Source organism: Gavialis gangeticus, unplaced genomic scaffold (assembly GCF_001723915.1).
Source record: "Gavialis gangeticus isolate Ggan-Ray unplaced genomic scaffold, GavGan_comp1, whole genome shotgun sequence".
Taxonomy (NCBI): Eukaryota; Metazoa; Chordata; order Crocodylia; family Gavialidae; genus Gavialis; species Gavialis gangeticus.
In genome coordinates, this window is record NW_017729022.1 from 37956149 (window position 1) to 37968828 (window position 12680).

Below are 12680 nucleotides of genomic sequence, written 5' to 3' on the forward strand. Positions count from 1 at the left end.
AGCACTTCATTCATCCACCCTCCAGTCCTTCATAAACAAGCTTTTGTCAACTTCTTCAAGAAAAGCAGCCCTAAGAAGAGATGCAAATATAGTAGATTCATATTGGACCAAGGCAGGGGGCCACTAGATCACTTCCTTTAAGAGGAGGAAACGAATCTGTATTGAATGTAGTCAGATCTGTCCTATCTTCAAAAATGTAGTTCATGCAGGGAAAGAACTTTCCATGGTTGGTGGTAAGTTCATAGGCTCTACCACAAGGGGTTGGTTGAACGATCACACAGACTAAGGCCCCATATACATTGTAGATTTAATTTAGATTCATTTACTGGTTTTTCCCTTGACATATTGTGTTCACACAGCCACACAGTAAGGTAGCCAGTACTCTTTGTTGTCAGCTAGTCTCTAACTTAGGTAGTTATTACATATTGCTACTGTAATGTGCCTGCAGTGAAAATGGGCTGTTATGCAACACATCTGTGCAGCACAACAGTCAAGGTCTGATGGTGCTCTACTCAGCACTTTCTAGTGTTATAAATGAATGTGGATCCATAGCCACAGACAGCTTCAATGTTCCTTAGCCACAATGCCAGTGTTGATGAGAAGCCTGGCAGCACAGGCCACGTGCCTGACCAGATTCCTTTACTACAGATTGGCTGATATTGCAGTGGCTCACCTTATGGCTAGCCTACAGTGAAAACTAAGCCAAAGCAAGTCTCAGATGAATCAAGTAACTTTCTGGATACTTAGCCAAGATCTCCAGACTTTTAGAATTTCACATCTTATGACTAATTTGTGAAAAAAACAGCAAAAATATCACCAGTTCACTCTATAACATATGGAGAAAAACCCAAACCTCAACTGACATGATTTTAGAAGCAAAATCTTGTATCGCACTTGTTTTATAAAATATTAATCTGGATTTACTAAGCAGAATGGCAAAACAGAAATCCATACATACATGTTGCTAGGCCATTGAGTTGAAAGTTATAAAATTAAATTCAAAGAACATATATGAACTATGTTTTTATCAGGGGTAATCCATGACTACTGTTCTCATCATTTATCCACAGGGAAGTAGGTTTTATGCCATCCCATGTTATTTTTCTTTGATAAAAAAGTGAAATATTTGGGCCTACTTCTTTTATCAGTTTTACAGTAATGAAACTCCACTAATTTTGGTGGGGTCACTTCTAATGAGGTGGAATCAAGAAGAATCAATATTTTTGGCTTTGTTTCAGTGTAGAGGGGCTTGGCTCAGAAGACTCACCTTTAACCTCCCAAGGCAGATTTCCACTGCAGTGACTGGGACATACATGAGCTAACTTTAAACTAGCTTACTTGGGTGCCTATAACAATATAGCCACATTTGCATGGAGCCATTTGCAGGCTAATAGCCTGAGTTACTTAACTACTTGGGCAAATGTTACAATGGTACACTAGCTAGTCATTTTAAAGCATTTTAAAACATGTATTTGTTCTCTGGAAAATATAGAGATTCCCATTGCTGTTAATCCAGCACTTTTAACATTTGCATAAATTTGAAATAAGAAAATATAAGCTATATACTTAATCAATATGATATATGGATCAGATTTTGTCACTCATTCACATTTAGTATTTAGCATTCATATTTCATATTTAGTATTCTATAAAGATATTAAAAACACATTTGTTCAAGTTTTCATTGTATAAATAATTAGAAAGAAATAGAACTGGTATTGAAGCCTAAATGATGTTTTAGATTTTCCTCTAATCCAGTGATTTTCAACTTTTTTTCATTTGCAGACCCCTAAACATTTTAAATGGAGGTGCAAACCCCTTTGGATATTTTTAATGGAGGTGCGGGCCTCTATAAATTGTAAGTGTGGATATTCACATACTACTGATTGATAGTCGTCTTTCATGGACCCCTTAGACATAGTTTGTGGGCCTCATGGAGTATGCATATCACGGATTTAAAACCACTTCTCTAGTCATGTCAAATTATTTTTTTTTAAAAAGGCATGAAAATGCATAGTGAGCTTTCTGGTCATAATAAGAACAGTATTTAATGGCAATATCTTGAGTGAGTATCCTGTCTGACTAAAATAGATCATAGGAAAGTGCAGCTGGAAGGGACCTCACAAGATCATCTAGTTCAGGCCCTGCTCAAGGTAGGACCATCCATGAGTAAACCATCCCAGCCAAGTGTCTGTTCAACCTGCTATTAAAAATTTCCAGGGCTGGACATAAAACTTTTTTAGATAGCCTATTTGGAGGTTCAACCACCCTAATAGTCAGAAAGTTCCTCCTAATCTACAAACTAAATTTCTTCTCCTGCAGTTGGAGGCCATATAGCCTAAGAGGAAAGCCTGGCTCCATCCACTCCATAATCATGCTTCAGGTATTTGAACACTGCTGTTAACTACCGCCTCATTTTTCTTTTCTCCAGACTGAATAATGACAGAGGCTTTCCACAAAAGCCCTTGGTTTTGTAATTCACTGCCCCCATGACTCCAAAACAAATCAAATGTGCTGGTTATGTGAACACTTTGCAAACCAAAGTTTTCCCCCAGACATTTGCAGTTGCATGGAAAACTGCGACAAAAATGTGGTGGCATAATTTTTTGGGTTCTTTGTTTCTTTGTTTTGAAATAATCTTCCCTTCTCGACTTTGGAGAGGCTACTGCACTTATTTATCTACACTTATTTACCAGCTAATTCATTACTTTTCAACAAACAGCAAAAGAGCCTAGACACTTTATATTTTATATATAAATACATCTATATTTTAATGTTTGAATAAATATATAAACATAAATATCTCCCTTGCTTTTACTTCCCTTTCTCTTCTCTCACTATAATTTCCTATCAATTTCTATTTTTCTTCTGCTTCTCAGGGTCAATGTTCCCTGAGATTCGTTTCCTGTCCCTCATGCCAGCTTAGCTGCTTCTCAATGCCAGGCACCTAAATTCCTGGTTCACCTCTCCTTCCATATTCACAATCTCAGCCAGGAATTTAGGGTGCCTCTTCAAATGTTGCTAGCCTCATTATTGTCACTTCCTGCCTTTCCCGTCACAATTTTAATCCTAGTTAAAAGTGAGTAAGCTACAGCTGCACAGGTGAGTCAGGTAACAGTATTTGGTGTGGAGTCACAATGCCACTTCCTCTCATGGTGTCTATCATGAGAACTTTCCTTCGGCAGAGCTCTGCCTAGGAATAGCACTTGAAAATATTAGATGCTGAAGACTTCTCACAATATTCACTATTAATATTAATTCAGTTAAAAATGGTGACAATAAAAGATGTGCTTGAAGCTTAAAAATACTGCCTGGCCCCACAAATACAGCAGAAATGATTCAAGAAACGGAAAATTATTCAAAAATATAAAACAACACTCTCCTACACTGCTAAGGGCATTAGAATAGAGTCATTTACTGTATCAATCACAGCTGGGCAATTTAAAGCTGCTAAGGTTGCCTTTTATATGCACATGAGGTTTTAAAAAAAGTTGGAACATCTGTCTGTCATTTCATTTAGCTCATTTTTGCTGAATCTTCATTTTCAGCCTGCCTTTCAGAATACAAGCCATTTACATAAACCAAAGTGATCAATGAATATCCTGATTACTGAATACTGATCTTGACTTCATGAGGTAAAATATACACGTGTGCATGTGTATATAATGTTCTCTTCACTAAAATGCAGAAAAATTAGCTTAATTAATACGACGAGGTACTGATGACCCAGTACAAGGGGATGAAAATTATTTTTTAGCATTCATTAAATATGAAAATGTGGCTGCAAAGTTTGCTACAATCTTCCTTTAGTGACAGAAAAAGGAAAGTTTAGCTCTATCAGAGTAATATGTAACATCATGTCCTATATCAGCTTTTTCCATTTTGTCTGACTATAAAATGTGATGGATAAATTATTTTATGATAGTAGTATGACAAACTAAAGCTAATAATCCTTTAATTACAGAACTAGTTTCATGCACAGCTGCAATATTTAAAATGTACTTCTGTCTTGTTTTTCTGTAAGAAAGCTGCTAATACAGAGAGCAGGCTGTCTTTGGTCCCTTTAGGGCTTTGCATTTTTTATGTGATTTATCAACTGTATTCTGACTATCTGTTACAAGAGGGTTTTTTTTTTTAAAGTAAATATTCCAGATGGCTTTGTTTTTATTACGCAAATAATCCCAAATGCCAGTAAGGAAGATTTTATTTTGTGTCATTTATTGTAGTGAAAATGATTGTTGTGTCTTTTCTAATTGATGTGGTGTATAAAAACATCATGAAAAAATAAATATGATTAATAGCATGACTGTTTCTTTTGTTGTTAAGTGTGAAATGTTTGTGTATTACAAACTAAATGGATTCATGAATTTTTAAAGATACTGGAAATCTATGACTCCTTATACAGATAGGCTAAATACAGACATTCAAAAAGCCTGAGGTGGAATCGATCTAAGTTACGCAGTTTTCTGTAAGTGGTGTAGTTTAGATAGGTAGCAAACAGAACACACTTTCACCCTTTGGTTGTGGGGGCAAGTCTTAGACTGCATTCCACCATTTTTAAGCCAGTCTATGCGTGCTGAACTTCTGTTCTGTTACAGATATAGACCAGTTTTGCGTGCAGAACTTCTGTTCTGTTATGGGTATAGACTCGTTTCCAATCATTCATATAATTAAAAGTGTAATGTCTGTACCTGGCCCTAATGACTTTTAAAGTAAGTAAGGGTAGTTAATTTGTCTGCCCACCAACACTGGGAAAACACAGTCAGGTTACATAATATTGTTGTATTGAGTTGCACCAATCGCACCAATGTAAGATGGGTAAATAATAACTGTGTCATATACTTAACATTTGCTTCTAGTACATTAGCACAGGGCATTTTTTCCAAATCACGTTGAAACCATGTTGCTTTTTTGTTATTGTTATTGCTCTTGTTGTCAAAAGGAGGAATAATAAATCAAAATTAAACCATATATGCTTCTGAAGTGAACCTATTTCTCAGTGCAGTACCTTTGTCAATGCTGCTATTCTCTGAGCCAGTTCAGCCTCTACTTCCGGCAATGTCTCAGCCTTCCGCATTGTCTGTTGAAGCTTCTGCTCAGCTAGCTCAAGACGTTCTTGCAGCTGTCTGTTTTTTTCTTCCAACTAAAACCCAGAGATGGAAAAAAACATTATAAAAACAGAATTAAAAACTTGTTATGGTTCTTAAGAGAATTTTCTGAGAAGGTCAGTTGAACTGGGTACAGGCAAAGGTAGTATCTAGCTTGAGAGACCTTATTATGCTGCTGCAAAAAAGGATTAATCCAAGTATGGAAGAGTATAGGCCTGCTATATTTACTATGCCTGATTTGAGGGCTAAGGACTTGAGGCCTATTGAGGCTAAGAAAAGGAGTTACAAATTGTAAAGTACAAAGATGAACAAACACTCCTTTTCCATGATCTGTGTACTGCTTACCCAAGCAAAAAGCAAAGTACTGGTGCCAGTAAAAGCCATTTTGGAAAGTACAAACAGAATTATTGAGTCTAGTTCATTGCAAAGTTAAGAGGGAGCTAAAATACGAAATAGTACACATTTTAGATAGATACAACTGCCACAAAATAGTTGGAACTGATGCCTGGAACATCGGATGATATTTCTGCATTTTGCATCTAAGTGTCATTTGAGAAAATGGCAGTGGGATAGCTTTTATCCTACTGGAGGAAGGGGCCAAACCCAAGACACCTTCCTTGCAGGGCAGTGCTCTCATTACTGAGCCAAACATCCTCTGGTTTGGGTTTCCCCTAGCCTCACATTATCTTCCTTTCGTCATTGCCCATTGGCCAGCTTCGACAGGAAGGGTGGAGTCTGCTCTTGGCAATGCAAGCTAAGGGCATGCCAATTAGGGCACTAAGCTAGAAGGTGGGGTTGTAGGTTCAAACCATATGTGAGTAAGTGGGAAATACAACCTGGGTCCCTCACTCCTGGGCAAGTGGTCTAACCACAAAGTTTTGGGGCTAAAAGTTTGGAAATCTGCTCTCCTCTCTTCCTCACAGGGATTTGACTAGGTGGAACAGGACTTTAGCAGACAAAAAATTGTCAGAGCAAGTTGTTAAGAAGAGGGAGCAGGATCTAAAAATATGTTCAAAATGGCACTGACACAGTGAAGTTAGCTGAGTAAGTGCTACATACTTGCCAAAAGGGGAGCTGAATTTGGGCCCCTGTGACTTTGTACTTCACTGCATTAAAACACATTTCATATATGTATATCTTGCCAAACCATCCAGATTTCTTGGTGTCCCTGACTTGCCCCCCAAATTATATGCCCCTCACATTTTTGCCTCACATAAAATGTTAGAATGTTATTCTAAAATCATTTAGCACAATGATTTTATGCTTTCTTCCAGATCACTGAAAATGATCATTTGAATACAGTCTGATGCAGTTAGGAAACAATGTATGTGCTAAAGCATTATAAAAATGTCTGACAGAAACAAAAGATTTTCTTTTTTACCCTTCTTCTGTGTCTTGGGGGAGAACAAATCTACATTTTCAAAATATTCATTGGAGTTTTCAATCCATACAGTTTAACCAAATGAAAAGCGGTCAGCTCCACTCACTTTACCCAATGGTCAGGCATATGACTAGATTTTCTGTTGCCTCACACCCCTATATAACAACTAGGTGAGTAGTCCTGTCTTGTTCCTCACTCCCCACCCTGATAGAGCATGTAAAATGCCTCCAAGTCATCCATCCTTGCTGATTCCAGAATAAAAAGATGTGCTGGAAATGATAAAGATAGGAAGAAGGGGCAAATTGCCACTGAACCCACTTATTTTTGGACCAAGCCTTTGTTAAATGATATCTGAGGCTGCTCTAAGGCACACAGCTGGCTGGTAGGCTCACAACATCAGGCTCCCCACGAGCAAAGATGTGTGCTTCCTCAGGGACAAGCAGCAACGGCATAAGGTGTGCTGTTGCTACGTGTTCTCAGGAAATGCCTGTCACACACTCTCTGGTGTGCACCATGTTACCCTGGGTGGGGTAGGGGAGGCTGGGGCCACCAACTGTGCTGTCCCCAGCAGCCTTACCTGCAGACCCAGGGGCCTCCAGGAGCTGCAGCCATGGGGATCCTGCAGCATGGAGCCTGGCTCTGGTTTTGGGTGGCATATGATGCCACCATATGTGCCCCCCACTGTTTTTAGGCTTGGGGTTTTCTGGCCCTGGAATCCTGTGGTCAACCCTTCTGCCCCCCCAGCACTGCAAAGTAGCAGTGTGGGGAGTACCTGCATGTGTGGCACGGCAGACTGCCCTGTGGCTGGCATTGTGGCTTAGCTGGTTAAAGTGCCTGTCTAGTAAACTGGAGATCCTGGGTTCAAATCCCAGCAGTGCCTCTTTGTCTACTGTTCTTCTCCTTTTGGAAAGGCAGGGGTTGACTCTATGCATTGCCATTCCTCTCCCACCAGGTCCAAGTCCTGCCTGGGGCCAAGGTCTCAAAGGGGTCCTGCTTGATCCCCCTGCCTGCCTTGCTGAAGCCCCTGCAGGGTGCTTAGTAAAGGGGCATCCAGGATGCTCTGCCCCCCACATTAACTCTTTGCAAATTTACATGGAAGTTGTGTTGAAGGAACTCAAAACTTAAAAAAAATTCTCACCCCTTCTGGCCTCACAGGTAGATCTTTTCTACCAGATGGGTCTGTGGCGACACATACCGCATGTTTGTGCTCATCTTGGTGCACCCAAAGACTGTGTCTATAAGGCATGCTTACTATGCCAAACAGCAGCATTTTCAAGCATACCTCACTGCTCTGCACTGCTGCCACCTAAACTGGAAGTAGTTCAATCATGCCTGGTGCAATGTTTCAGATGAACTAGTTAGAACTGTTGTGTGGCAGTGCTAATTAGTGTGGATATCCTAACAAAACTGCTAGTTTTGTAGGCAGCCTGTGTGGAGCAATGCAGAATATCTGAAGGCCTTGGCTGCCTGGCACAGTAAATTTACCATGTAAGTGCGGCTAAAGGAGAATCAGGGCCAAAAGTCTGAGCTATTATACAACTTTAAGAAGAAATGACCTAACTGTTCAGTAACTATGTTTGCCCCGTTGCATAATAGGGATGTAACATTTCCCACCCCGTGACACCTGATGATGACATAACATATTAATACATAGCAACTAATAATGCCTCACACACCTTTATAAAGTAAGTATAATTACACTAATTTTACAGCATTATACATCTGTCTTACTACTGGTTGTATGGAACCAGTGAAAGAATTAGGAATACAAAATGAGAACTGATTTCCAGTGTCCTGGCTGAATTGCTAAAGAACATCTCTTCCTATATAATTCACAACCATCAAGAATTTAATTAGGCATGTTTATTTTTAGAATTTGAAGACTGTATCAAATTTTAAATGATGGATGTTGCATTCCCCCATTTCTGTACCTCAGGTTTTACAATACTCCTATAAGCAATACATAATATGCTGTGCATAAACATTGTGAGCTGTTTTAATACTGAGACTCTTCACACAATTTCTATCCATGTCTGATTAAAGTATTTTAGTTTACCCTGTTTTTCACAAATACCAAGCATTTCGTGAGGGAGTAGTCTCTTATTTTTAATTATGCCATTTCTATTTCTATTTTGTGACTAATGGTATCCAAGTGAACACTATATGGAAGAAAAAACCTTTCACTTTTTGCCTAGGTAATGTCACTTGAGATGCACTGGGTGGATGCAGAGGGTATGCAGTGGCACCGCTGCACACCCTCTTCAGACTGGACTATATTGCAGGAGCCTTTTGGGGAAATTTTAAATCCCCAAAGCAGGTGAGAATCCCATACTTCCCTTCTGTGTGAAGAGGCCCATCCCTGCCTCTTTTCACCCCTGGACTCTGACTGCTGCTGCTTTCCCTGCTGTCCTGGGAACACGGGAAGTTTCAGAACTGCTCCTCCCTGCTTCATCTAGGCTGTGTGGGGGCTGGGCTCAGCTTGGAACAGCAGCAGCAGCAGCAGCAGCAGCAGCAGTGATGGGCATGGATAAGTTTCCCCCACCCTACCTGGTCCCCTGGAAGCAGATACAGGGAGGGGGAATGCCCCCTGCCCACTGCCACTGTTGCTGTTTCCAGCTGAGTCCAGCCCCCATGCAGCATGGCTGGAGTGAGCAAGAGAAGCTGTGAAGCATGTTCTGCCCCTGGACAGCAAGGAAAGCAGCAACAGCTGCAGGGGAAGGGAGGAAAGGGAAGGGAGAAGATGTGCCTCTGAGCATGGAGGGGAAGTGGGGGGATTCCTACCATACAGTGTGGCCACATGAGTTGGTAGCAGGGGAAGATGCTGGGAGCAGGGGTGCAGTCACCCCTGAAGCTGGGTGAATGCTCCTGCACCCCACTTTGCCAAATCCTGCATCTTCTCCTTCTAGTGCAGGATGCCACTTGAAAACATAACTGACTGCAGTTACTTTATGAAGTTGAGAGGGCAAATTGGTTTTGTTAAATAGGTTTATAGCAACTGATATGAAATATGTAGACTAAATTGCCCAAATTACTTTTAGGCAGATTTGTTCATTGATTCAGAATGAGAAGCTCAACCTACTTTAATAGAAACCTCCTACTATAACTCCTGTACTCTTTTTTCTTTTTTTTTTTTGGTTCCTCGGTGCTAACTTTTATTCTGCATGATCAGAGCCATTTCAGTGAAGCAGATACTGAACCTGGCGTAGGATGGCCTCCTTGTTTGCCAGTTCATTTTCCAGCTTATCATTCATGTCATGTATAGAGGTGGATTCCCTCTGTGCACTGAGGTAGCGCTTCTCAAGGGTAGTGATTCTTTCTTCCATATCTTCTTTTTGTGCCATAGCCTAAAATGAAAAAAATATGTATTTCAAATGCCATGTAGTTTAAAGTTAGTGTGAATTTTGTAAAGAAAGTTTCTTTTCCTCTGGATTCATAGGTCTTCATATAAAAAAATTACAAATGTTTACAGCAGAATGTAAAACCACCCACCTACATAGTTAAATTAGTTGATACAGCACTCAGGGGAAAATTGAACATTTCTCACCTTTTCAGCATTTTAATATATGTGATAAATATTACAAACTGTTTAATAGCAATTTGTTTACTTTATAAATAATTGTAGACATCAGAAAATACAGGTCATATAGTAATCTAAATATCACAATGCAATACTGTAAACAATATGTTTCAAAAAGGGAACTATAAAGGACAATAACAGGAGTCTAAAAGCACTTAGGTCCTGAACTGACTAGCTTAATACATTTTGGACCCAAACTTTCTTCTACTCACAGTAGTGTCATCCAACCTAGCTTTTGAAATAGTGGGAGAGAGGATAGAATATCTGCTAGATGCAGATTTCCTAGATAAACCAGGGCTGCATGATCTTAAGTTCAGATGCAACGAGTGTGTAAATGACTTGCAGGTTCCCTCCTTCCCCTGCATCCCACTCAGTTCATAAAGATATGTGTTGAGCAACTGCTTGCAAATGTACATGGAAGTTTGTGCTGAATGAACTCAAAGCTTAAAAAAATATGTTGCCCCTTCAGGCCCCACAGTTAGATCTTTTCTACCACCACACTCTTATCTTCCACTCATTGGTTTCACCTTTGATGTTTCCAGAGAACAGGAAAAGAATGAAGATCTAATTCAGCGTCCCTTACATTATCATACTCCTACAGAAAATGCTGAGCTATACCTACATTCATCTCTACAGGGAACAGATACTAAGGAACGGTACTTCCCTCCTGAAGCATCCCTTTGGACAAGAAGGAAGCCTTAACCTAACAAATGACCGTAGTCATGCAAAAGATAAAGGAAACAAACGAGCAAAGCATTATTGAGCACAAGGACCAAGAAACACGCATCACAGTCTTAATATACAAAAATTTCTTGACAACATAAGACTGGAAATTAAATTAATTTAATTTAAAACTTTAAATTAATTTAAAATTAAATTAAATTAAACTAAAAATTTCTTGACAACATAAGACTGGAAAGAACTTTTTGGGACATCAAGTCCAGTTCTCTAGTTTCATAATCATCTCTCCAAAAGGATCCCACAAACAGTCTTTCAAGAGCCTCTTGCACACCACACCCACAAGGCTTGCAATAATAATAAAAAGATCTTCTACTATCTTCTACTATATGCCATATGAAGAGAGCTAGACAGGCAAGGACACTGTGGATGTTTTGGTCACTGTAATGACAGCGAAAATGTTAGTTAAGATATACCCATATGCTGCCATGAAATGAAAAATGCCCCAAACAACAGAGGACACCAAAAACTCCCCAATGATCCTTCCAAATCTGACCTAGAGGAAAAATTCTTTCTGGATCCCTAATCTGGCAATCAGTTTGACCCTGAATGAATGATCAAGACCCACTATCCACCTGAAAAGTTACTTTGAATAATTAGGAGCATCACAGGTGATTGCCAACCTCAAGCTGTAGCCAATGTCTGGAGGAAAAAAGGAAAAAGTTAAAAATTCACACAACCCCAAAAGCCCCTCCAAAAAAAAAAAAAAAAACATTCAAGGGGGAAAAATTTTCTCACCCTAACAGAAAAGCAATAGAAGCCATGAGATTAATATACACCTCCCCCACGTGCTACAGCCCACCCAGAGATCAAATTTTCCCATATGGATATCAAACACTTGAAGTCACATATCGCATGGTGGCATAGTCACTGACTTTATTTTTGCTGTGGGGGGGACTTGATGTTAACATTTTGGGACTGTCCTATCCAATTAGGGATGGGTGATCACCCTATGCCTCTTCCCAAGGGGGGCCAGAGTCCTCAGGTCCCCATGTACTCATTGCCTATGCATAATGGATTAGCATTCCCAAAACATTCCTAGGTTATATTATTACATCACTAAAGTTATCAAGGTCCATCTTGATGACATTTATGTTTCTCTCCTCCCCCCATTCAAAAATTTCACTTCTCTAATTCCAAGTCTAATGTTTTTCATGGACCAGTTTTGGCCATTTGATCTTGTAACATTGTCATTTGACTTGCATAGCTTTTCTTCTGAGATTCTTTTCCTTCCTTCCAAATATATTTATAAAAAGTAATTATAACTCTTCTTAACTATCATTTTCCTAAACTAAGCAAGCCTAGCTCTTTTAATCTCCTGCTCTAAAATAGGTTTTCTAGTCTCCTAATCATCCTAGTGGTCTTCTGCATCTGTCTTAATTTAAATTTATCTTTTTGAACATAGGTGACTGGAACTCTACACAATATTCTAAAAGGATCTTGCACACTAACGCTTTCCTGTCTTTACAAAAAATACCCTGTCTAATACACTCTTGAATTCAATTAGCTTTTTTTATAGCCCCATGACACTAGTGGCTTATGTCCACCCTACCATTGACCAAAACACCTATGCTCCTCTCTTCTTCTTGTCTTCAATCGACAACCCCTCAGTTTAGAGCAAAAATTCATGGTATTAGTCCCAGGGCATGTGATTTTGCATACTCTGATTCTTCTCTGTATGAACAAAACCCACTAAGTTTGTGTTATTCACAAATTTCATAGGTCCACATCTAGTTTTTGCATCAAGATTACTACTGAAAAATTCTACAGCAACGGTGTCAAACATATGGCCTGTGGGCCAGATTCAGCCCCCAGAGCCAATTTATCCATCCTGTGAGGCTATCAGCAGCTAGTGGAAGTCGGGGGACATGACCAC

General features: G+C 39.6%; 1 protein-coding gene and 1 non-coding gene across 5 annotated transcripts in view; one reads left to right on the forward strand and one right to left on the reverse strand.

The window, feature by feature from the left end:
* PPFIA2 (PTPRF interacting protein alpha 2) overlaps positions 1 to 12680 on the reverse strand; it is an 854871-nt gene that overhangs the window by 183206 nt on the left and 658985 nt on the right. For all 4 annotated transcript variants that reach the window (XM_019514802.1, XM_019514801.1, XM_019514804.1 and 1 more), the window contains 2 exons: positions 9687 to 9833; positions 5009 to 5143 (listed from right to left, as the gene is read on the reverse strand). In XM_019514802.1, the coding sequence (XP_019370347.1) occupies positions 5009 to 5143; positions 9687 to 9833 (282 nt within the window). The remainder of the gene's footprint in view (positions 1 to 5008; positions 5144 to 9686; positions 9834 to 12680) is intronic.
* Positions 7296 to 7369, forward strand: TRNAT-AGU. Its single transcript has one exon. It is a non-coding gene; the product is annotated as a tRNA-Thr (tRNA).